Source organism: Megalops cyprinoides, chromosome 14 (assembly GCF_013368585.1).
Source record: "Megalops cyprinoides isolate fMegCyp1 chromosome 14, fMegCyp1.pri, whole genome shotgun sequence".
NCBI classification, from domain to species: Eukaryota; Metazoa; Chordata; class Actinopteri; order Elopiformes; family Megalopidae; genus Megalops; species Megalops cyprinoides.
In genome coordinates, this window is record NC_050596.1 from 22,990,894 (window position 1) to 23,015,280 (window position 24,387).

The 24,387-nt window shown below is 46.4% G+C and overlaps 1 protein-coding gene across 1 annotated transcript in view; it reads right to left on the bottom strand.

Annotated features, from left to right (window-relative positions):
• Positions 1–24,387, bottom strand: part of LOC118788972 (alpha-1,6-mannosylglycoprotein 6-beta-N-acetylglucosaminyltransferase A-like) — an 82,362-nt gene that overhangs the window by 34,417 nt on the left and 23,558 nt on the right. Inside the window, exons 3-4 of the mRNA XM_036545206.1 lie at positions 12,314–12,493; positions 236–312 (exon numbers count right to left, since the gene is read on the bottom strand). Coding sequence (XP_036401099.1) covers positions 236–312; positions 12,314–12,493 — 257 coding nt within the window. The remainder of the gene's footprint in view (positions 1–235; positions 313–12,313; positions 12,494–24,387) is intronic.

Genomic DNA, 24,387 nt, shown 5'->3' on the forward strand with positions numbered 1-24,387 from the left:
TCCCAATAACACTGGGAGCAACGTTCTGAAAATGGACAGAAAATATGACTCAGGCAGGCTTTTTCCACCTGTCGTATCATTATGTGGGGGCTTCAGACAGTACTGCTGTGGCTGGTATGTTACTGCCTGGCCATTTTTGTCCGTTAGTGATGTCATCTACGTGCATGTTGGGGCAGGAGAGCAGACGCTGGCAGTGATACGGACAGTATCTGCGTCGCTATGTAAAGCTGCTAACCTTTAGCTTGCCCTCGCAGTGGGGGAAGCCATCCAGGGCTGGCAGCTCACACTTCTCCTGGGCTCCGTTCAGGAGGTCTGAGGAGAGGACAGAGACATGGTCACACAACACTGTCAACGCAGAAGGGAGAGAAGCCTTAGAGGAGCACAGAAAAAATCTCTTAGACACACCTACACAGACACACAGACACACGACATAACACGACAAAATACACATTTGACACAAAACATTTGACTATCCGCCCCAACACACACACCCTTTCTCTGAAAAAAAAGCCATCCAAGCCTTCTTGAATTAGGCCTTCTTATACACATCTTCAGACCTGGGGGGTAATGTGTTTGACGCCGAGTTGGACAGTGACCCCCGAGAGTCATGGGGACGTACGATCAGAGTCAGACAGACAGGGCAACGAGCACTTGTACCTTCACATGGAAATCACGACCCCTTAGCCAGACACCAACCCACAGCTTTCTCATTCCAGAGGTACAGCAGTGCGACAGACCGGCCCTAGACAGTGCCACAGCCGAAAAGCACCGGACACACCAAGATGCATTATGTGGGAGACTATGGTGCGCGCACCTGAGCCCCCACCACCTCCTCCTTTCCTTCAGGGCAAGATTACATTCCGCTGTTATTAAATGCCATTCACTTCTGTCACGGTGGAGACGGCTGCTCCACAGGCAGCCTTTCATAGATTTTTGCTTGCGTCTCTAATGTAATTTGACAAATGTACTGCATGCATGCGTGCATGCACACACGTGCGCAAACACATACATACACACACACACACCCCCAACAGTACTGACAGCCTCAGACATCATGGGGCAGTCATGACCAGAACAAAAGAATTAATCATAGTCCTTTCATTCATCACCTAATGGCCCTTTCAGAGTGCTGTGAATTCTGTCCAGTATGAGTGATGTGCATTACCAATCTCAGTTTCTCAACAGTTGTTAAAACAGTTTAACTACAGTTGCCAGATTTTCTCCTTTCTCTCCTTTCTCCTGGTCCTTTCTTGTGGTCTAGCAAGGGCAGTTTATTGAACTTCTTTTTGCATAGTGACTCTTCATGTGGATTATGGACGTACTTCTGGCAACACAATGCCTTAAAATCTGTGAATTAATCTAGCAGCCCTGAAGCACGCTGACCCTGTCATCTCCCCACCTCTCAAGTTGGTTTTGAGGGCGTCATGCTGTGTGTAAATACATCATATCCACTGACCTTTATAATGTCACACTTTCCCAACAGGGTGTATAGGCTGCAGTGACCATATGGCTCTAGAGTTTGATTGTCAGTTCCGGCAGTAATCTACATAAAGAATTACAAGGGTGCATTTTGGGGGGAAAAAGTCTGCTCGCAATGCCTCCCACTTAATGATTGTATAATCTCCACTGAAAAGGTAATCCCTCCAAAAAACGTTCTGCCATTTGGAAAGACAAGAACGGAAGAAAAGAACAGCCTTTCAATTTGGCCTTGAAGCTTAGGCACATCAACAGATCATCCTGCTTTGCTCTGTACTGTATGCTGTAGTATTCTAAGCAAAATGACACAGAACTAAGAGGCATCTGGCGCTCCTCTGAGCAAAAAAAAAATACAAAAAGGGAAAATATCACAAGTAAATCTCACAAATGTCACTCCTCATGCATATTTCATTGGAGCATGAGAGCGCATTTAAATTTCCGAATAGGTATTTCAAAATATATTTGTCACTATCCAACACTACGTCTTTTTTGTCTGCTCCCAGAGCAAACCAAGACAGATTTTACTGGGGTGAAATAAATTCGATATGAAGTTTAAGAAACAAACTACAAAGTCCCTGCAGTGCACTTTCTGAAAAAAGGTGCTTAAGACAGAAAGGCCAAGGAAATATCTGGGAGAAATACTGCAAACCTTTAACTTCAGACACCATTCTTTATTCTGTAATATTCACAGAGAACCATCCAGGTCTCCAATTGTACATAAAATCTGCACAGCTTGTAAAATAATTACCTCCACCACAGCCAAGCTTTTATGAAATTAAACTTTAAAACAGGGCAGTGCAATAAAACCGCTTTTTATAAAGATCAAATTGATACACCAGGAGAACAGAGGCTGCTGTTTCCCCCGTACTGTGCCTCTGTAATAGTCCCATTAGCCTTCCGTCAGGCTGGAGTTCAATGACTGCGCCTGGACCTCTGGCGGTGTCATTCTCTTGCCTACGGCACTGCTTTGTTCAGAACGCTCTCACTTGTCGAGGTTTCAGGCAGGAGAAGCCTGGACCCGGATCAGTCTGATGCCTGATGTATAAGTGCTGACGCTTCAAAACATTACATCAGGAGCACATCACAGAGCGAGGGCAATGATGTGCCGATTTGGCTGCTGTGTCAAAAAAAAAAAAAAAAAGGACTCTGGGCATCAGTTCAACATTTTGTCAATCATACTGCTAGAAAGAGGAACCAGGTCCAAGCCAGAAACTCTGACAGAGCAAATACATGCTTCTGACCACTGGGAATAAGATTTAACCACCATGACTTCACATCCACGTGCCAAAATACAGGAGAAAGAGGCAGCTCCGATCAACACCAGAGAGCAGCTGCCAAAGCGACAGCTTAAATAATAAGCATAATGAAACGTCTTAAAAATAGCTCTTAAAAATAACAAGTCATAAATGTAAGAGATTTTTTTTCTCGCATACAATAACACTCTTTTATGGTGTTCTGACATCAGGGGTAATGTAAATTTTAATTAGAGCTGGAGCATTGTATCATTTCAGCAAATTGAAAGTGGCTTTTGCAGACTTACCATAATTGGTCCTTATGGGGCCTAAAATGCCTGATAATTATTTCCTCTGTCTTCCAGGTGATTAGGCCGTGGTTTCTAGTTTGTATCTCATAACAAGTGCGAGTCTGACACCGAAATTTACATCAACAAGTTAGAAGAGTTCTTATACATCTCCTCTGTAGTATGATTTGATTTCCTGTATGGTATTTTTTTTCTATTCTTACTTTATTATTCAAACTTTTTCTGTTCCATTCCATGCATTAAAGTGCAATTCTTGACTACTCCTCCTTATATTATTTACTAAAAATGACAGAATCGGCTCCTTGTCGAAGTATCTAACACTTGTACAGTTTTTACACAAATTTTATTAAAATAACATATTGGTTGAATCAGCGTCTCACAAATGTTGCCATCAGCCACAATCAGCCCACATCACTTGGATCCTTTCATTAATACACCACAGAAACATAACTCTGCCAGTGGAACCGACTTCTGCTGGAAAGCACAGCGTGACGTAAATCCTTCCGAGATGAATGTAACGGAGATAAGCCCTTCCCCAGGTGGAACAAAGACAGAGAGGGGCCCAGCAGGCATGACAGCACGTGATTCCTCAAATCCAGACAGTTACTCCCATTTTACCCACAGCACAAGAATAGAAAGACTGCTTTGTCATCTTCTGACAGACCCGGGATTGCGTGTTTCACTACCTGACAGGTAGAGCAAGAACTCCTGGATGCTCTGATCTGACATTTCCATTACAGACTGGACTGCCCATAATGAATGAACATGGTCTTCTGATGGTGAAGGACACTCAGATGCACAAGCAGCAGGAGAAGCACAGGTCTACCGGGGACCGAAAGTCTCTGTTTTTTTTACCAGACTAATCAAGACCTGCATTTACACTGATCTTATTTTTTGGGTGCTGGCAGACTGATCCATTTCTGCAATACAGTCTTAACCCAAGAGACCTGTTTCATATATGGTGGTGTCCTCACCCAAACATTTCTGTTCACTTTAGGAACATCACACAAAGAGCCACCCACCTATACTAACAAGAGACAGCATTAAAGACAGAAGAAGAAATAAGCTCTGCAGCCAACTCCCAAATGTAGGTGTCTTCAAAGTTTTCTTTGGCACCTTTCAGCCTCACGCACGGTATGAGACATTCAGCAAAGCCGAGAGCCTGCACTTGGTATGTCTGGCAGCAGCACAGCGTGTAACTGAGCTAATTGATGATGTTGCGGAGGCGTTAAAAGCACGCTGCCCGTCCCCTAAAGGGTGTGAAAGCGGTGTGCGCCATGCGGATTCGGCGCGGCCGAGCCACCCGGGCCCCCGTTTCAGCGCCTCTGCGGACCTCTGAGAAGCAGAACCAGAACCGGAGGAGGGTTCGCTGCCGGCGGGGTGCCGCTCGTTATCGCCGCGGAGTGACAAACCCCTCCCCGCGCAGCCCAATTAGCGAGGAAGCGCAGCCCTAACCCGCCCGCACCTCGAAGGTGCCACAGGAAGGAAGCGGGGGGGGGCGAGCTTCACAGCCGTACAGATAATCGCACAGTGCAAAGTGTCAGCTTATCTGCATATTTCCTGGTGATGTCCTGACAAAACACTGGAAACCTCTCAGGTGCTCACGGTAGCATGTTTAGAGAAGTGAGCTGCTACAGATTTGCAGTTCACTAATTCGGTTTCACTCTAGTAAATTTTCCGCTTGCAGTGGGGATTTTTAAAACCACAGGGACGCAAAGGCCCGTCCCTGCCGCAGCTCTGATCTGCACAAGGCAGCAAAATGTGAGGAAGAGGACTGCAGCTCCAATTCCTTCCACAGGCTGCTGGCATCCCTATCCAGAGACATCATTAGGAGAGGGCGGGGGAGGGGGGGGGGTTGCTGGAGGGGGTGGGGGGGGCACAGGTAGAGACATGGCACCGCTGTTAGGAGAGTGAGTGTCCAGCAGAATGTAGTTCGGCTGTGAGCATAGACAGCCTGCACTCCAGCCCAGATGCGGCCGGACCCCAATGCCACTCTGACCGAAGCAAGAACTGGAGAGAAGGCAGTGACAAGTGCCAGTGGTTTTCAACCAGCCCTGCGAGGGAACACGAGAAAGAAAAACAGGATTTAATTAGAAGCAGGCCTCCTCACAGGCAGCGAGGAGTCGGGCTCTCCTGTTACACTCGGCACCTACACAATGCGGCCCCCTGTCTCTCCTTAGCTGCTCACTGCTGATTGAATCTGACCAGGAGGCATGGAAGCAATCAACATGCTAAGAACACGTGCAGTGACGCCTGACTAATTTTCCAACACACACGTGACTAATGAGCTTCTCCAGGTCTTCTCTCCCCTTGCAATCAGGTCCAGTGGCCTGTCTCGCCGTGATGGTGCTGTTCATATCTCATTTTATTCCTTCCTGGAATTTTTATTGCTCACACTGTGCCCAGCCCAGCTCAGTCTCTAGACAAGGTGCAGTGGCACTTATTCAGGTATGCAAAGTTGTAAATGCACACCTTAAATATTGTCTCAGCTGTATTTATGGCATACTAACTAAAACCTAATAAAAATACTTTATTCAACATGCCAGGTATTCTTAAAACTATTTGAAGGACAAAAATCGTTGGAGGGATCACCGACTTGATGCCTGCTTGGTATGTCCAACTAAAAACCTCTCCTGGGTTTCATTTTTCCATTATTGGCTTTATTACATTAAAATCCCACAGTAAAGGCCCATTTTGTAAAGAAGAGCCCTTGGTAGTGTCTACGCAGCTGTTATTAAAGCATGGAGGTCCACCCAGGGTTTGGTCACAGCTGGACTGCTGACAGGAAGGGCCCCCCCGCTCAGTGACAGAGCTCCTTTTCCATCAGCCTTTCATTCGCACCCTTCTCCCTGACAGGCCCCGGCTGCACTTCACAGACACATGCAGCGGCCGTCAGAGGTCAGCGGTCGCGCCGCGGACCACATCGCACTGTTCTGTCGAGACACGCTTCCTGACTAGGCGCTGCTGATGACAGGTTTCAAACATGGAACCGAAGCTGGAGGACACCTCAGCTCAACACAAATTATATGTGTATTAAACAAGCCCATGACAGTGAAGTAGCAAACATATGGTGAGGAAATATCTTGCCATGCAACAGCTGAGGTAGTCTTTACCACTAAGATCTGTGTGACTGGTCACTTACTAAATACATGCAGCATCCTCAAAAGGTAAAGCCACTACTGCGTGAGAAGACTTCAGCTTTTCCACTGGGCAGACAGGTGAACAGATGAATAGCCTGAACATAGTTATCTGAAGGAAGGTAACCTGGACAAACAATCTATTCAGCTGGGTAATGATAGCCTGCTAAGCTAACAGCAAGAGAAGGGCCAATATAAGCACATGTAAAGCCTTTTACATTAACAGAGTTCAAACACCACTATTTAAAACTATAATTCTCAAGATGGAAAAACCACTCATATTAAAATCACATTAACATGCCATACTCTGCCTCAAATAAAGCGGGAGTCACAGTAATGCAATGCGTGTGAGAGTGGAACTATGCTCATGAACAGAGGTGTGGCAGGCTAAGGTTCCTGTGGTCTGGCAATAAGGTGTGCCATATAGATCTTGAACATAGCCTAGAGTGATATCAGTGTCTCAATATCTCATTTATCAGGGGGTTGTGGCCCACGCACACTTGTGCAAACAGCCCGGCCTGCAGTTCCTTTCTCCCCCTCTGCTTCTCTCCCTTCCTCCATCTTTCACCTTTCCCTCGCTTTCCCTTTCACTCTCCCCCTCTCTCCCTCGCTCTCTTTTGCTGCAGCTTTTTCTCCAGTCCGAGACAGAAGCAGTAAAGTAAGCGGAGTCGTTTCTCTGCAGTGTCCCGGGTTTTCCGGAGCTTCGTCGGAGAGTCCGAGGCGTCCGCAGCGGCGCTCCTCTCTCTGACCCCTTCGCGCTTCCATTAAACCGCCAGCAGCGGAAAATCTGACACGGGACCCGATTAAATCAAACCTCTGACCCGCCCGATAAAAGGAAATTACAAAGCAACCTCTGCGAACAGCCTGTTCCCCCTCAGGACAGAAACAGGAGCCTCCCAAAAACTGAAAAAGAGAAGGGCCGGACTTCAGCAAATAACAGGTGGGTCATTGTGGGTATGAAGCACGGCATTCTGGGTAAACTGGAGCTGAGAAATGGATTCTGATTTGCTGAAGAGAGACTTGTGATGGGATTTTTATCTGCTGGTTATTTATGTACTGCTGCAAGCAGACAGCGTCTCTCAGCATTTGATTAGTATTGATTTAGAGGAAGCGAGTGCAAAGAATGAAAGCAATCCCTGCATCCTATACCACAATCAATGAATGCTGCTGAAAACTGACCGAACTTTGAGCTACAGTCGAATGCATTTTAAGGTCAATATTGGACAGCAGAATTCATTTGGCCAGCAACAGGCAACAACAACAACATACAGACAACAGAACAAACATCTGAGGGTGAATTGGTTGAAGAAAGCATATCAAAAAAACCAAACCTGTATTCAGATGAACATACTTTGGTTGAATTGCACATTTGGAGATCATATTCAAAGCAGTGTAGAATAAGATTAAACCCTCTTGAGTGGGTTATATATCTATGCCGTGGCTTGACTGACTGCTGGCTGGGAATAAAGGACTAAAACGTGACTAAACTGGCAGTGGAGGGAAAATGTGTCCTAGAAGAATAACAATGGCACTGGCTGCAGAGCTGGTCCCAGCCCTCCCCCAAAACCCCCAAAACAGGAAAGAGCAACTCAAAGCCGATAGCTAATCAAACTGGCTCCGCCGGATGGCATGTCGGGGCCAACCAAAGCCCAGGAACGGCCAGTGTGCTGTCTTTACTATTGACTTTGGTCGTCCAAATATTTTATAAAAGTAACCGAGAAGGGAAATTCCGAGGATATCAGGATAAAAACACAAGCGAGCAGCAAGAGGGAGGTTCTTCAAAACAAGCTCCAGGACCAGAGCTGCGAGGCATGCCACAGGTCAGCTTTCTTCTCTGGGAAGCATCAGTGAATTGGAGCAGTGTAACGCTGTAGCTGGCCTTCCACAGACTGTAAAAAAACTCAAGGTAAACTAGAAACCACTTGCAATTTGCATCCAATGTCTGACATCAGGTACTCCTGCTTTTTCTCTCAATTCCCACTGAAAACCAAATATTCTTGCCACATATCCTCTACCCTGAGACTTCCCCAGTCAGGTGGTGGGAGGGAAAAAACAAAAAATTGGGGGGGGATCTGTACCCCCCACAGGTAGACGCCAACTCAAATACAAAACAAAACTACTTGTGTGTGCTTTTTCCTCACAAGTGTCCCTATTCCCCATCTGAACTTTGATACACAAAAGTTCCTGAGCATTTTGGGGGAAAAAAGTCACAGACGAAAAGCATTTTAAAGAGAGTTTTGGAGCGTCACCCTGAGAGCGTTCGAAGTGCGTCGCTCACGGGCGAGTGACCACACTCCTGGTGATGCCAGCAGTTCCGCGCTGCCAGAGTGATGGGCCTTTCAGAGGGAGAAAGGGCCCTTTTCCTTCCTCAGCAACGGGCAGCACTTTAAGCACTACCACAAATCACTGCGAGATTACAGCCCTGCCAAGGGCGACATCAACACCTTTAAACAGTGCCCAGTAGGGGGGGGGACGAACGAACCACCAGCCCTATTTTAAAGAGCATGGTTGGTTTCTCATCAACATTATATCGATGCACAAGGGTCAGACTGTGACTTCATCAGGATAATAGATAACACTAAGGCTAGATGACCACATCAGCAGAGGCACACATTAGCTCGCTGAGGTCATACTGGCATTCAACCCCATATGTTCAACACAGTATGTCCCTCCGATCACAGACGTCTCCATGTTTCATGAAAAGAGACTTGTATATGCACCACAACACATTATGCATGGATGGACAGAATGCACAAAGACTCACACAACACCGGTTTAGAGGGAATGGACATTTCTTTCCTTTGGTCCTTGTGAAAATAAACACTATGCCATTGCGTCATCTGAGGTAAAATGGAGTTTAAAATCCAGCAAAGTTTCAATGGTGCATTCTAGATGCTGAATGCTACCACAATGAATTCAGTGCGACAATAACCATTTCAGATAATGGCGTTACTGAAAATTCATATTTAGGGAACAAGTCCTGTATACAATGGAGTCGGGTGCCTGAACAATTTGCGCTCTGCTGAAAAGCACCGCAATTATGCTCGCACGCCCAGACAGGGTATAACATTTGCAAATAATTACGCTTTTAAAGGTCTTCACTGGTTCCTATGTTATCTGTCTTTTTAACATTTGCATTAAGTAGACAAGGAGCAGTCAACCCATTATATCCGACCGTGAAAAATAAAATGCTACGCAAACGAGAGGGGATATGGGATGAACAAACCATACAAAGACTGCCATCAGCAAACAGCAAACCGAAAGTCACGACAAATGGAAAGCACAGTTCCTTTCACTGCCATTATACAATGGCAACCTTGTAATAGAAAGAAAAACTAATCAGTGTTTTTTTTTTTTTCTCCCAGCAGTCCTTTCAGAGTCGCAAAAATCAATACCTCTTTATTGCATGATTAATTCCACACTGCTGATGTGAGTCATGCTCTTGCAACCACTTCAGGAACATTTAAGGCCACATTTAGTTATTAATCTATGTTATAACCCTCACTGGTTTATCACAAAAGAGTGGGGAGTAGGGCTAGGATAAATACTGCCTGTAATCCTCCAGCACACTGGATGGTCCAACAGGATTTTATGTCAGGAAGGGGAAAGGGAGGGTTAGCAGCTGCATAACTGTCCAAAAGGTCGTCTGACCTCCCAGCTTCCTGCAGGCTCTCACCTGGGCTGAATTTATAACAAGGTCCAACAAGCCAGGCGAACAGCGTTACAGCTGGCCTCACCTTCTGTTACACGGCGTCTCTCTGCGTCCTTTTTGAAAGTAAGATCAGGGCAGACACCTTGAGCTGGAGGTACGCACAGCGCCTGCGCGCGTGACAGGTGTGCGAATTCCAGGAGGAGGTCACGGAGTTCGCAAACCTGCCTGTGTTGTCAGCTGCATAAACGGATAGCATGTAAAAACTGTCAGCCATGCACGTCGCCCTGGTGTATCTGCCAAGCAAAAACGATAATGACACGTAATAATGATTAAGTAGCGTTTACATACTTGACACTGAGTGAAATTCAACAAAAGCTTCAAAGCCCGTCTCAGGTGTCGCTGCAGGAGAGAGTGCCGCGCGGAGCCTCTCTGACCAGGCCTGACCTCAGCCGCAACGCTACTCGGGTGACGATGCTATCTCCGCCGGGCATTCTGGGATGCCCCCGCCACGGCTGCCTGTGCCCTAGTACAACCTGATACCAGTCTCTTAGATGACGCGAGCGGTTCGCTTTCCTCCTCTCCCGATGCTCTCTCTTCAATTGCGTTCCACACAGTTGCCTGAGAAGCGTGGCACTTCAGTATGAACAAAATGTCACAGGAGAGATGCTGCTTTGCAAGCTGGGAGGGCCCCTGTTTTCACATCAGAAGCTTTAGCACTGGAGCACTGGGCTCCAGCCCAATGAGTCACAGCACCGCCTTCCTCTTCACACGCTCCGTATGTTCCACCAGCAGCCCTGCATCTCCCAGGGCACAGTGCTGGGACGTTTAAACCGGGACTAAAGCAATGTTCCAGGAGACTTCCAAAGCCACCGGGGCGGATAATTTCCCCCCCCCTCTCGTAATCGCTTCGAGGTATCAAATTGGCCCCGGACTCATCACGCAGGGCGGGATAATTAAATGTTCTGTGTGGGGCGCTCGGGAAAAGCACTACAGCTCAAACGATGATTTCATGAGTCGGCGTGATTGAGGGTTTTCGGGACACAAAGTTAATGCGGCGAGCAGACCGGCCCGGGGAGCACAAAGGATCCGATTGTCTCCGCGGCACATGCTGAATCACAAGCGAGGTGGAGGGGGCCTCCCATGGCGGCCGTTCCAGTTCGTAACTCAATCATCATAACTTTATTTCCAACCTAATTGTGTCTCCGCACAAAGTCTCCTTTCAAAAGGCTCAACACTCCACCAGTGACATTCCACCTCTGAAATCAACACGCTTTTCATTTTCTAAGCTGCACATATATCACCCTCAAAATAAAATTTTAAAAAAAGGGAAAATCAATAAAGCTAATAATAAGGGCATGTTGCACAAATTTGATTCCTATTTGTCTTGTGACAGGGTTGCGCTTTTTAAAAGAGCTCTCTCTGCCATAGCCGCAATAGCGTGGCCTCTGAAAACTGCAGCCATTTAAGGTAAGAAAATCAATGAAGCACTCAGCCCTGGCAGGGTGCTGATCAGGGCAAATACAGCTGCACACACATATGCATATATATATATATAGCTACTATGGCTATATCTACTGCATATATACTTCTAAATGTAGAGCTAGGGCATATACTTCTTTTCCAGGATATACTATGTCTGAGAAATCCACTTGCTTGCATGAATGTTACCCAGAAGTGAATCACTACCACTCAAAAAGCAAGTGAGAGTCACAGCCCATGAGCACTTGTGACATTCACAGAGGACCCCATGGGGCTACACTCATTTTTGAGGTGTGAGGCTGGGCTTGTGTGTATGTGTGCGTGGTGTTCAGCGTGTGTGCAGTGTGCCTGTGTGAGCTGTATGTATTTGTGTGCGTGTGTCTGTGTGTGTGTGTGTGGCATATGTGCAGCATGTCTTTGTGTGTTTGTGGTGTATGCCATGTTTGCAGTGTACTCTGTGTGTGTGCACACTGGTGAGCGGTGTGTGTGCAGCGTGCTGTGTGTGCGTGTGTGTGTGTGTGTGGTGTTTGCCATGCACACAGTGTGCTCTGTGTGTGTGCACGTGTGTGTGTACAGCGTGCCTGTGTGAGCCTGTGCCAGGCTCTGCCTTCTCACTCCACCCAGCAGGTGTGCGCACTCAGCAGGGGTATTGATTTGTTGGGTTACAGGAACGCACTCATTAACCACCACATGAAAAGCTCACAACACAAACTCTAGACACTGGAAATCCCCGACACAGCACCTCTCCTAACACATCACAAGGCATAAAACACTGCATCTCAATCGGACGAAACACACACCCCAATACATGTACACAACTGCTGCAGAAACACGTGTGCGCACGCGCACACACACACACACACACACACACACACATGAGAGAGGAGCGCAGGAAACGAGGTGTTTAGCTGAGATGGCAACGCCCGAGACAAAGTACAGCGGGCTCACTGTACACAGGTGCCAATAAGGGAGTCGGTCAGGAACGGCCAACCGCGGACAGCTGTGACGGAGCGAGGGTGACATGCCCACCTGCCACGTTGACCTTCTCCGTGTTCCCGGCGCCGGGCGGGGCGGTGGCGGTGCCCGCGGCGGTGCCGTTGGTCAGGTTGCCGCCCGTGCCGTTGTAGATGATGTTGTCCACCTTGGACTCCAGCTTGCCCAGACGCAGCAGGATGTTGTCCAGCAGCACGGCCAGGGTCTTCTTCAGGTCTGCGAGGGACAGAAAGGGAGAGAGAGCTGCGATAACACTCCGGGCTCCGGTTTTATCAGCTCTTTTCACCTTTACAAAGACACAGGGGTGGCATCAATAAGGACAGTTCAGGCTAAAATGTTTCTTATCGTGCATTCGTTGTAGGAAACAATGGATACAGACAATAATACTGACTGAGAGAACGGGTTACATATGATCATTTTTTGCCCAAGTGTGGGCATCTGTGTACCACTGGTATAGGGAGTTTTTAGCGGACCTGTTTATTTTTACTTACTACCAAGAGAGCAAGGGACATCTTATGAACCACTGTAATCGGCTTAAATTCTTCTGTAGTAAGCAGGTACATTTTCAAAAGCCCGCTGCTTCTTCAGTAACTGAAAATTCACAGGCCAGGCATTTAACAGTCTGCAGAAAGTCATCTCCAGCACGAGGTATTCCTGTGCCAGGTATTCCATATACTTTGTCTTACTCTTCCCATGTGGGTAGATGGAGGGGAGGGTTTGGGGATTGTTGGATCTGTGAAATATATTATGTGAATTTAATAGAAATATTCAATAAATCAAAATATTGTGTTAAAGGTCACACGTATTTGTTGTTTGTCACATGGAGTACCCCATTTCTGTGTCTGCAGGTAATGCTGTCCCTTTCCGCCAGCTACCACCACAAGTATATTTCAGACCTGTGGGAAACACTGGACTTCCTTCTACTGTGCGTATGAGGTTTGTGGAATGAGAAACGGTGATGGGTTGCTGTAAAACCTACAGAAATGCTTAAACTGTGCCACAGGAGCAGCCTGACACCCATAACTCTTTTAACCCCGCCCCCCCACCCCCGACACAGTGCATGTCTTCTGCGTTGCTATAGCAACCTCATCAAAACGCACATGGCTCTGGGGGAGCGGTGAGTGGCCACCGCCTGTCACTCCTCACCGCCCTCTCTGTGGCCCTCGGCCCCTCTCACTGCTTCCACATTCGGGACTGCGAACTCTGACAGCCTGCGTGCTCCGAAGGATTCTGCCAATGTCGGGAATGAGTAATGTCAGTCGGGTGAGGGCCGCTGGCTTATTCAGATCCAGGACGTGGCGCTGGCTTTAGCAGCAGCCATTCTGTCGCACGTTTGAACTGAGGAGGTGGTGGGTGGAGGTGGTGGGTGGGGGTGGTGGGGGACACTGACAAGTTATGCTTGAGCGAGCACCTTTTCGATTTAACAGCCGGTAAACAGCCCAGCAGCACACAGGAAGGACGTCCCCTCCTGCTGTTAAGTCAGAAAAAAACCAAGCCACAACACAGATACATGAGTGACGGTCCCCTTTAAACCTCTGAGGACAGCACTCACCTGCACCATGTTCCCATGGAGAAATATTCATGCCCTGCAGGCACCCTTGCCAGGATACACTGATGTATTAGCTGGATATCTGATTGGCCAGACAAAAGGTTAAAAGTACAACTATTGGCCAAGGGTAAATTAATTTCCAACAGACTATTAAAGTCAGATGTTGCGAAACCCTGTGTTCAAAGCACCTCGAACATAGCAATGGCATGCATTTCCGAACCCTGAACAAAATAACACTTAAAAACCCAGCCAAACTCTGCAAGTCCACCCACAGCCCCTCAGATGCTCAGCGTCCACTCTCTCGAGGACGGCCTGAGCACGGAGCCAGATCATGACGGTGGTGGAAATACAGGAAGCCGAAGAAAGCAGGAGTCCTTCCCTCACTGCTGGAATACAGAGGGGAGATAGGTTATCGTAACTCAGTCCCACTGGTGTTACAGTAATATTGCGTTACCTTCTACGGCTAGCCCTCCATTATAAACGGCTACACTCACCCCCGGCGCTGTGAATGTTCAAATTAATGGGCATTCCCACTGGAGGAGGTGAGCAGTCTCTGTTTACAGGACCTGTTTTCCTGAGTCAATACCAATGATTCCCTTATGCTGTGTCTTCATGCAGCATTTTCAGACTTAAAAGTCTTTTAAATCAGCTCCAAGTCATCTCAGCCCTCAAAAATCTCTTTTGATTAGGTCACCTCGTGCCTAGAGCAGCAAAAACTTGGACAGTTCTGACATTTGTTCCTTTAGATAATTCTCGCACTAAAGCCAGAATGTTCTGGAACACAGAACAACTAGCAGTCCAAGGCCAGTCATAGGTTTATGAATGCTTTTCTCATGTACCATCAAGCTTCTCAAGCACTCAAGTGTTTGTTCAGCACTGCTGAATCTCTCTGATGTTGAACCGCCACAGAAACCTTGCCAGCCCAAATTTGGCACCAAAAGCCCTGCCAGCCTGAAACACTGCCATACGCACAGAGTTGGAGGACACGCTCAAAATTGAATCAAATCCTCTCTGCGAGGAACGATAAATTCCAGCGCAGGCACACAGAGTCAAGCAAGGTCGCCGTGGGCACCGCGGTGCGCATGCGACAGAAAGCAGGGCTGGTGCCACGCACATGTCATGATGCAACCGCTCTTCCCCAATGGGGTACCAATGCGAGCCATCGGGCCCGATGGTGTCAGCACCGCCTGGGAACAGGGGCCCGGGGATCCCAACGCGTCCCCCCGTTCTGCCATCCGACAAAGATGGCCAGACGCCTGGAGCCGAGGCGCAGAGGGGTGGGGGGAAAACCAACCCGGAGAGTTGGAGCGGCCGCCAAGACATCAGGCTGATCGTAATTTGGCAATAGAGCGGGCACAACGCCACGCTCTGTCCCTACTCCCCTCCCAGCCTGGAAAGGCATTCCATCCACACAACACCACCATCCTGAATCTCCACCCTTTTCACACTGCCGACATCCTTGTTCCGTCATCATCTCGTGCCCGTGATTTGGGGTGAACGCCTGTCTCACAGGGTCGAGCGAGGACCCCTGAGCGTACTGCCCTATTTCCTCATAGCTAATGAACAGGCAGAGCCGGTCTGCTGCAGGTCTCCATAAACGCACTGCTCAGCCTGACTGCAAATGAATAAATCTAGTGCTTTCGCTCTGTGTAATAATGACATGAGCAAAGACTGGTTCTGTATTAAGCTGGTTATAAACTTGCATGGCTGGAAAGTAGGGCAGGTTGCTTAAGGCTGCAGACAGTACTGACATACAGTTACATACATGCAGGCCTTCAGGAGGTCATGGATGGCTTTCCCAGTATCACGTTACAACCGAGCTTTCCTTTTTTCGCTACAATGGCTTTGTCTAGCTGAAAGGCATCACACTGATTTGAGAGCTTCTGGGATGTACATGACAGTATAGAGTATCTGCATCAAGCTGTTCCTGTTCTTTCAGCTCTGACCTTCCCAAAGAGAACCAGATTAGGCCCTTTAATCCATCCCTAACCCTGACCGACAGCTGGACTCTCCCATTGTTCCACATCATTCCACTCTATTCTTTCCTAAAGACGCATTGTCCATTAAACAGTGACCTGTAACTGGATACCTGCGGGTGTGCAGAACACCCCAGAAACTCCCAAGGGCTTCCGGAGAAGATCCCATCATAAGTACAGGGGGAGCTGGACAGAAAGGAATTACACCCCTTACTCTTGCAGAGTGTTGTCCTAAAAGACATAGAGATTTGCTGTTGCATTGTTAGCTAAGACTAACAAATAAGTATGAATGTTATGGGATGTCTCAGTATAAATGGATTTGACTCTGTCATTGCAATATCCAAAAAATGAAGATTTCTTTGTCCTCAAATTTCAAAATGGACAATGGACAAAGCTATTGGCAGATCACACATCTGGGTTAACTACAGCTGTGGAGACTTCAGACATGTATTTGCACAGAATTTGTTTGCATGCAAACAAAACTTCCTGATTAATTCTTCCAATTTATTTTCTAATTTTCTAATCCAACTCAAACTTTCTAATTTGAGTAAATATTAAATGTGCGTGTGCTCAGCACAGGCAGTACTCAGAACTGTATAAACTCTGTCAAATTAGCAGGGTTTGGCTTCTCTCCGTGAATTCTACTTTTAGAAAACGTATGCTTGTTTCCTCAGGCACCGTTCATAGGATTTCATTTGAAATAACAACTGCAGTTCACTTTATTAATCCCATTTAAAATCTGAAATACTGCAGTCCAATTCCCCCCAGATTCTTTTTAGTGAGCCCAATGAGATTAAGTGTCTTAAATCCTCCGTATGTTCTCCGTACCTCTTCTTACAATAAAGCTTCCATTGTGACCAAAACTGAACAGAGTATTGTGTTTGTGGTCAAACTAAGGCATTGTATATATTAAGTATAACTTGATTTGACTTACTCTCTGCGCTATTCGCTATTTACCTCATAATCCTATTTGCCTTTAATGCATTGGCATAACGTCTAGCTCCACATAAGACTGAATCTCAAACAACATAAACATTTAGCCACATTCAGGTGCACTCTCTGTCCAACCCTTAAATTATTCTTGCCTGTCGTTTAAGGTGATTCATATTCACCATCATTTGCATGTGAAAAGATGGATTATATAGTACATAATACCCCTGGATTGGATGTAACAGTGCTTTTAAGCCAAGAGCTCAATAGGTGCTCACCAGCTGGAGGTCCTAGATAAGAATAACACACAACAGAACTGTCATGTGACCTGGAAGGCTGACGCTGACAGTCTATCAGGGCAAAACAATCACAAATGTTACAGATGCCATGAGGGTGTGCATAGTTCAAACTATGGTTCTGTCACAAGCTTGGTTAATCCTGTGACATGAAGCACACAATGCAAATTGGAAATGATCGGCCGCTTCTACCTTTTCTGGCTTGTACCGAAGTCCATATTTTCAAGAGCCAGATAAGATGTACTTTATTCGGGACAGCACGCCCTGTTGTAAACTGATAATCCTCTACTTCATCATTCTTCTTTTCTTCAACAGAACACAACCTAGGTCTAGTTGAACATCTTGCCATGCTGCATCTAAGGCCAAGGCATCATATTAATATAATTCCCAACTGACCCTGATCAAGTTGTTATTAATGATCATATTACCCATAGTTTAGGAAGTTCTGCAGGGCTCTGTGAACATTCAGCACAATAAGAGTGCATGAATATCGTTGTACTTGTCTGAATTCCACAGCATAATCTCTCGTTCATCCTGTGTCTTTTGTTTCCCATGTGAACATGAGGTAACTGTATAGTATACAACAAAGCTCAACCTTGTTTCCTAAGAGAAACCCCATCCGTTGATCCCTGAGAAGCTGTCTCTAGTACAGCATGGATCGGGATTTTAAGCCCAAAACGAACCTGAGCCCAATGAGCATTTGTTATTTTGTTGCCTGACTTGACCTGAATCTGAAATCATTTAAAATGCAAGTACGTGGTCCTTCCTGACGATCTCTGACACGTCTTTCGCCTCTTACGTTTACATGAAAGAGAGAGAAAGGTGTAGAGCAGCTGGGAAAAATATCTGCCTGCCTTGTCAAAACTTGTCAAAACACACTGCTGCTAGCTAACATGAAGACAAACAACCCAGCATCTTACGGGGAAAACGCTTCATCTCACCAGTGAATATGTCAACCCTCAGGCTATCTAAGGTAGCAAACAATATCAACTGGAATGAACTTGCTAATGAACGATTTCCTGACCTGGTTTGCTGTTAATTCTTCCCTTGAGCTTACCAACTGCACTAATATGCTCAATTTGGTGTTTACCTTTTTCCCCCCTCCAAAATAACTTTATTACAGAGACATGATATTAAGATGGTATGAAGGAATTTAACTTAACTTTAGGGTCTGTTAAAGTAGGCTTATTTTAATTCATGACTTCATGTAAACACATAAAAAGCCAATAGTAATTCATAACCCGGGTGTTAGATGTAACATATCTGACTGCCCTCTAGTATAGTGTCCTGTTGGGCTCGGGTTGAGTATCAGACCTCTAGTCTCTATACATCATGCATCATCACTAGTCTCTATTCATCATACATCTACACACAAAGACCCTCTGAGAAGGCCCATTGTGTATTCTTTTCAAAAGAGGGTCAGCTTTAAAACCCCTCTCCTGCTGCCCTACATACGCTTTGCCTTTCCACAGTTACAATGCAGTGCACGGGACTATATCTAAGATAACTACACTTCCTCACATTCCAATAGTTTACAAAGATTTAGGTGGCCTACTGTTTTAATCAGTGGAACCGGTGTGGGGTTCAACTCAACTGAAAAATGCATTTAAGAGTAAAACCCCGCACATTTGGAAAGCTGGGAATTCTATTCTTTTTAAGTATTATGTATTATGACCAGAAAAAAAAAATCAGTCAATAAACCAAAAATAAGTATAAAGATCACAGGTCTATTTGTGGGCGTGTCATAAGGCTGGTTATTTCAATTCATTTTGCCCCTGGGATAAATCCTATGGAAATTTAATTTTTTTTTTCTTTTAATCAAAAGAATAACAGATGCAGAATGAGTCCATAATCCACAGAAATCCATATTTCTGTATTTCTGGAGAGCAGCTTATCCGGTGCCTTGCATTAATGCTGTACATCCCATTGTGAATTCAAACAGCGTAAAATCCCACGGCATGCAACCGCTGCCTCCTCTGACACGCTGAGCCGAGACTATAAACAGGCAGCAGCGCGTCGAAGTAAGGGAAGCGCGCTGTTATTTACACCCTGCGCTGACAGCGCGCACGGGTGAGCAGCCTTCACCGTCTCCGCTCGCGTCTGCTCCCCATCTCCCTCTCTGCCTCAGCGAGAGCCTGTTTCCACACCACCGTCCTATAGGGCTCCTCTTCACCGCCATCCTCCACCCCGAGGGCTGCCCTTCAGAGACGGAGCGGGGTCATTCTGTCACCCTGCGTTATTAGCAGGCGGCGGCGGCGGCCTGGCACAGCTCAAACGCTCCATCTGATACGCAGCTGCCGCGGCACGTGGCACTTAGCGGAGTCTGATGAGACACGATCCATACAGCATTTCATCACTGACGTTACAGAGACACTTGACCTCCTCTTCTAACAAGCAGCACGCTGTTATTAAGATCAAGCAACAAGCAACACTATACTACATCACGCTGCACTAAATGACGGTTGACACCATATCCTTATTTCCCGCTCAACCGATGTCACACCACCGTGCGTATCTCCTGACGTGAGTGTGAGGATATGTGTGGGCATGTAAATGGATCCCAGTCAGTGTAGGCGATGTGACACCACAGCAGCTACAGATCCGTCACATCGGCCTGCTCTCTCGCTCCCGGCATTAAGTCACTGCCTTATCTTTACCCTTTCCAGGACAAGATCTGAATATGCATTACACCACATTATTGCTATCACTACATCATGCTTCCGGAGTACCATAAAATCACTGCTTTAGAGCACAGAAAAAAGTCCACAGAAAGAAAATTGAGATCAGGATGTGCAACCAATTAGGTGTTGGGGTACAGTGTAAAAAAAAAATTCGTCGGACTTGACAAATTGTTACATACTTCCCAAAGCAAATCTCACCTGTGATAATTCATTCATGGTAGGTAGATATTATTTTCTCATTAATTTGGGATTAGACTGTAAGGCTTTCAGGCTAGAGAGAAATCACCAAGTGACAAGACAGAAACCAAGCTGGTGATGGAGCTGAAGGGAAAACCTCTACAGTGACAATGAAGGCAGTGTTGATGATACCACCGTCTATAAGGGAATGGAACTATTTTTTAAAATCAAACAAAAATCACTCATTGTTGTGGAAGGCATAGTAGGCAGAGAACTAGGAAAAATGGACCATTAGTCACTAAACATAAATTTCTCCAACTCTGATGGAGCAGAAAAAACCTCCCATCAATAAAAATACGTACCCCCACTGTGAAATATGTTGATGTTGCGTCCGTATTTATTTGTAAATACGCAATGAGGCGTAGGCTGAATAAACTTTAACTAGACAGCTACAGGCACTGATACAGACATCTCGGCAGGCACTTGGCTCTCTGCCACGCAGACACCGGCTCCGTGCTGCTGGCCGAGGGAGAGGTGGTGAATTCAAGCCTTCGTGGGATAGGTAGATGACTAACACACAATGGTGAGGGACAAAGGCTCAGGCACCGGCGTAACCCGAGAGATCACCTTAGACCGCCGGCAAGGGCTTTTCTGCAAAGGCTGGAGAAAGAAAAGATCAGATCCTATCAACAGAGTTTCCAATTAAAAAAAAAAACCCTACACTTGTGTGTGGAAATCGTTGTCCCTCCAGAAGATTCAAGACTAAATGCTCATTTCCTGCACATGACAGATGAATGGGCCACACTGAAATGAGCAGCTGACCCTCAGCGCCACTGGCCTGGAGGACTCTCATTCCCCATTCAGCCCTGCACAAGTCCCTTCTGACTCGGAGGAGGAAAAATAATCCTCTCGCAGTGACCTTTGCGAACACTTAACAAAGAGGAAGCATCTATTCTCCGGTCTTATCACCGCTCTCTCAGAAACAGAAAAAGAGAGGGAGGGGAAAGGGGGGTGTGAGAATGGGAAAAGAGAGCGTGTGTTCAATTTTCCCTCAGCTTCCGCCAAACTGTCAGATCCATTGTGGAAATAAAACCCCTGGGTTTCAGCTTTCGTCCCTTGGCCCTGGTTCAGATCTGTCACGGTACCATAGTATTTACCATCCTCAGCTTTTTTCTTCTAAGACTTCTGCCAAACTGGACCACAGAAACATATTTTACATGTCACGATTTCCCTTTTCTGTCTTTAATGTGGATTCCTCTTTCTTTAAAATAAACATATGTCACAAGTCACATGTGTAGCCATCTACCAAGACCGAAAATGAAGATATCTCTGTCTTATATTAACATCACTTCAATGGAAAGCCCACATCCCAAGCGGGGAAAATTCCAGCCTTTTCCACCGGCAGAGGCCACATTTTCCAGTCTCTGCCAGTGGCCCCCAATTACAAACAGCTACAAGAGTTAGATTTTTTTTACTGTGGGATCTAAACTGCATAATAGTGTGTCTGTGATGGAATGGCATTCATCTATTAACCAAAAACTGTTCATGTTTATTTAATTCTCTGTATTTAATTGATTAATGTGCCAAAAAAGGATCCTTGTCTTTCAATTTTCCACTTTATCAATAATTGAGCTCATTTCAATTAACTGCACTGCAAAACAGGTTGTGTGTACCTTGTGTGTCAGAAGCCAGCTATTGCTTAATAAGCCACAACTGCCTAATTGAAGGATTGTTAAATACAGGTGTTGCTGAAAAGCACTTGGTCTCCCTTTGAGCAGTTGGGTTACGGCTGCATTCGGCCTGGTTCCTTTGTTTGCCGAGTTTTAAAATAAATCATTTGTATTTTGTAAGCTTCCCCCATCTGTTTGATTCTGTAAGAAGTAACTGCCAGTTTCCTCACAGTGTCAATCTACAGTTATGTTGTAACAGTCTCAAGGAAGGAACAGCACGGGGGGGGGGGGATGCCAAGGCAATCTTGTGACAGGCCAAGCCCTTCAGAGAACAGGACTCCATGCTGCTCCCCTCCGGCTGGCACAGCCGCTATGGTCAGAAAGAGTGAGCACAGCCATCCTTCCTGCCGATGTGATGCAAACGGCCACACCGAGCAGACCTTTCCGTGTGCGCCCTGAGGATGAGGGTGGACATGCCTGTGATTAATGTGCAGTAAAATACAAGAAAAATCAATACTAAGCTGCTGGTGATTGGGAGAAGCGGGATGTCTTGCGCACGTGTTTCTCAGCTAGCGCCACCTCAACAAGCGTGGCAGGAGACGGACTTCAGGGGCATGTTGATGAACCAAGGCCCGAGTGGATGAGGCAATGTTGTTAACCCCTGGCCGTTTCCTCACAGCGGGACCCCAACAGCAGTGACCGAGTCTATGCCGGCTAGATGCCCAAAAGAAGCAGCCCTCGCAATTTGGTGAGCGATAATGACTTTCCCGACGCGAAAACCAGTCCAGACCCGAGGGCGCTCCTCCAGGGCATTATGGGCTAAAATTATGTCTGATGATGGCGTGACTGTATGCCTTCCCGCTCTGCACACCTCCACTGCTGGAGGGTGAAAACTAATCTGCCGACGTCTTCTCATCTCAATTACATCCAGAGATTACCCTTCACACCCATTTCTGTTCCTAATTATAATTTCCCATGATAACCCAAGGTGGTAAAGCAGCAGCCTCATACGCCCCCCCCCCCCCACCCCCACACCCCTCCCCTTTCTCTTGCACACAGTAATTTCATGCTTCTATGCTGGTAATTTCCGCTGTGACTAAATACTAAATAACTGCATTCTAATAATGATATCATTACCCTGATCTGGAGGTTGACGGCGATGAAGGCGATGCTCCGCTTGCTTATGACACAGTGTGATGATGCCTGGGCATCAGCAGAGAGACCTGTTAAACCGGGCAAAAGCCCCACTCTCCACGCAGCCAAGTGCTTTTCACTGCAAGCTGAGGACGGCGCGTCAGAAATGTGTAAGACAGTCAAACAAGATGGAGTGAATATTCCTGGAAACAACTGAATATTTCCTCTTGCCATAGGCTTGAGTTCTGGCTGTGTGGAGTACGTATATATATCCTACTCTCCATACTGGCTATACTGGAGGTCTCAGACAAGGTTCTGCCTGTACAAACTAGAGCTACTTGACACTGGCTTAGATACCCAAGACCAACCATATTATGTGCCCTTTAGTCAATGAATCACCGGCTCTTTCCTGAAAGTCACTCTCCGTGCAGGGTTTCTAAGTGCCGTTGTGCTTTTCCTTTGTAACAGCATATAATCAATACCACCGTTCCGCTGATAAGGACTTTCACTGCGCTGCACGGCCTATTTCGTGGCATGAATAGTTTAGTGACGGTTATTAGCGAGGTTCAGTCAGGGCAGAGTTTACAATGCAGCTGCAACAGCATTTACCTTCACTGTAACGCAGATATAAATTAGCGGCAATTCCTGGAATGAATCGATAATTTCTAGGCAAAGGCATGTGAACAGACCCAACATCATCAGCTGTGTCAACGAAATGGTCACTGTTTGAAAAGCATCACGCAGCAGAAGAGTGCTGCTGGTAACACGAGGGGTCTGTGATTAGGGTCGGGTACCGAAACCCGGTGCCAATATGGTAACGGTTCCTACACGGCCGGCGGCCGGTATCTACCGGACCGAATCGCAACGCAGATTTCGGTCCCTCATTTCAGTGCCACTCAAATGCCTGAGCGGCGTGTTAAATTATTGTAGTTGGGCTAGGTTTTATTTATTATGTGAATTTGTTATGTAAATTTGTTAAATATATAAATATAAATAAATATAAAACACTTAAGTATACTTTAAACTGTTAACAGTTAATATATTGTTCCATTTCAAATTCAAATTTGCCTTAGTAATAAAAAAAAGCTGTTGTTTAATGTCGTCGACTTTTGTTTTGTGCTTTTTTTTTTTAAGTATCGGTTCAGGCACCGTTTAGGCACCGGTACCGTTTTAAAAGTATGGCTTTAGCACCGGTATCAGAAAAAACCCAAACGATACCCAACCCTATCTGTGATGCTGGCTGGTTATCGCCAAGCCAATCTGCTTTTCTCCCCTCCCCTTTACCTCCAGGCTACATGAAGTGTGAGCAAAAGGCTGCAATGCAGCAACCCAGCGCCGGCGCGAGATATATAAAGGCAGGAAGTACAGAGAGGTGTCATTAATAAGGCACTGACATGTCTGTAGATGTGTGGATCGCTGATGGAGTGGGTATATGGATATCTGTACTGCGGAATGCACACACTGCCTCCATTCTCCGCATTACACCAGCTCTCCTGTGCTGATTTCCCTGCAAAACCTCATTACCTGCTCCACACACAGATATACTGAAAAGGAAAACACTGCTTCCCCTTGCAAAACAATGCATTAATAGTAACTGGTTTTTAAATGGAACAGACATGGTTCATTCATATTGTCCTGTGCTTCATAAATGCACCTTCTTCCCTTATGGCATCGGCCACAGAGACGTTTCTGAAACC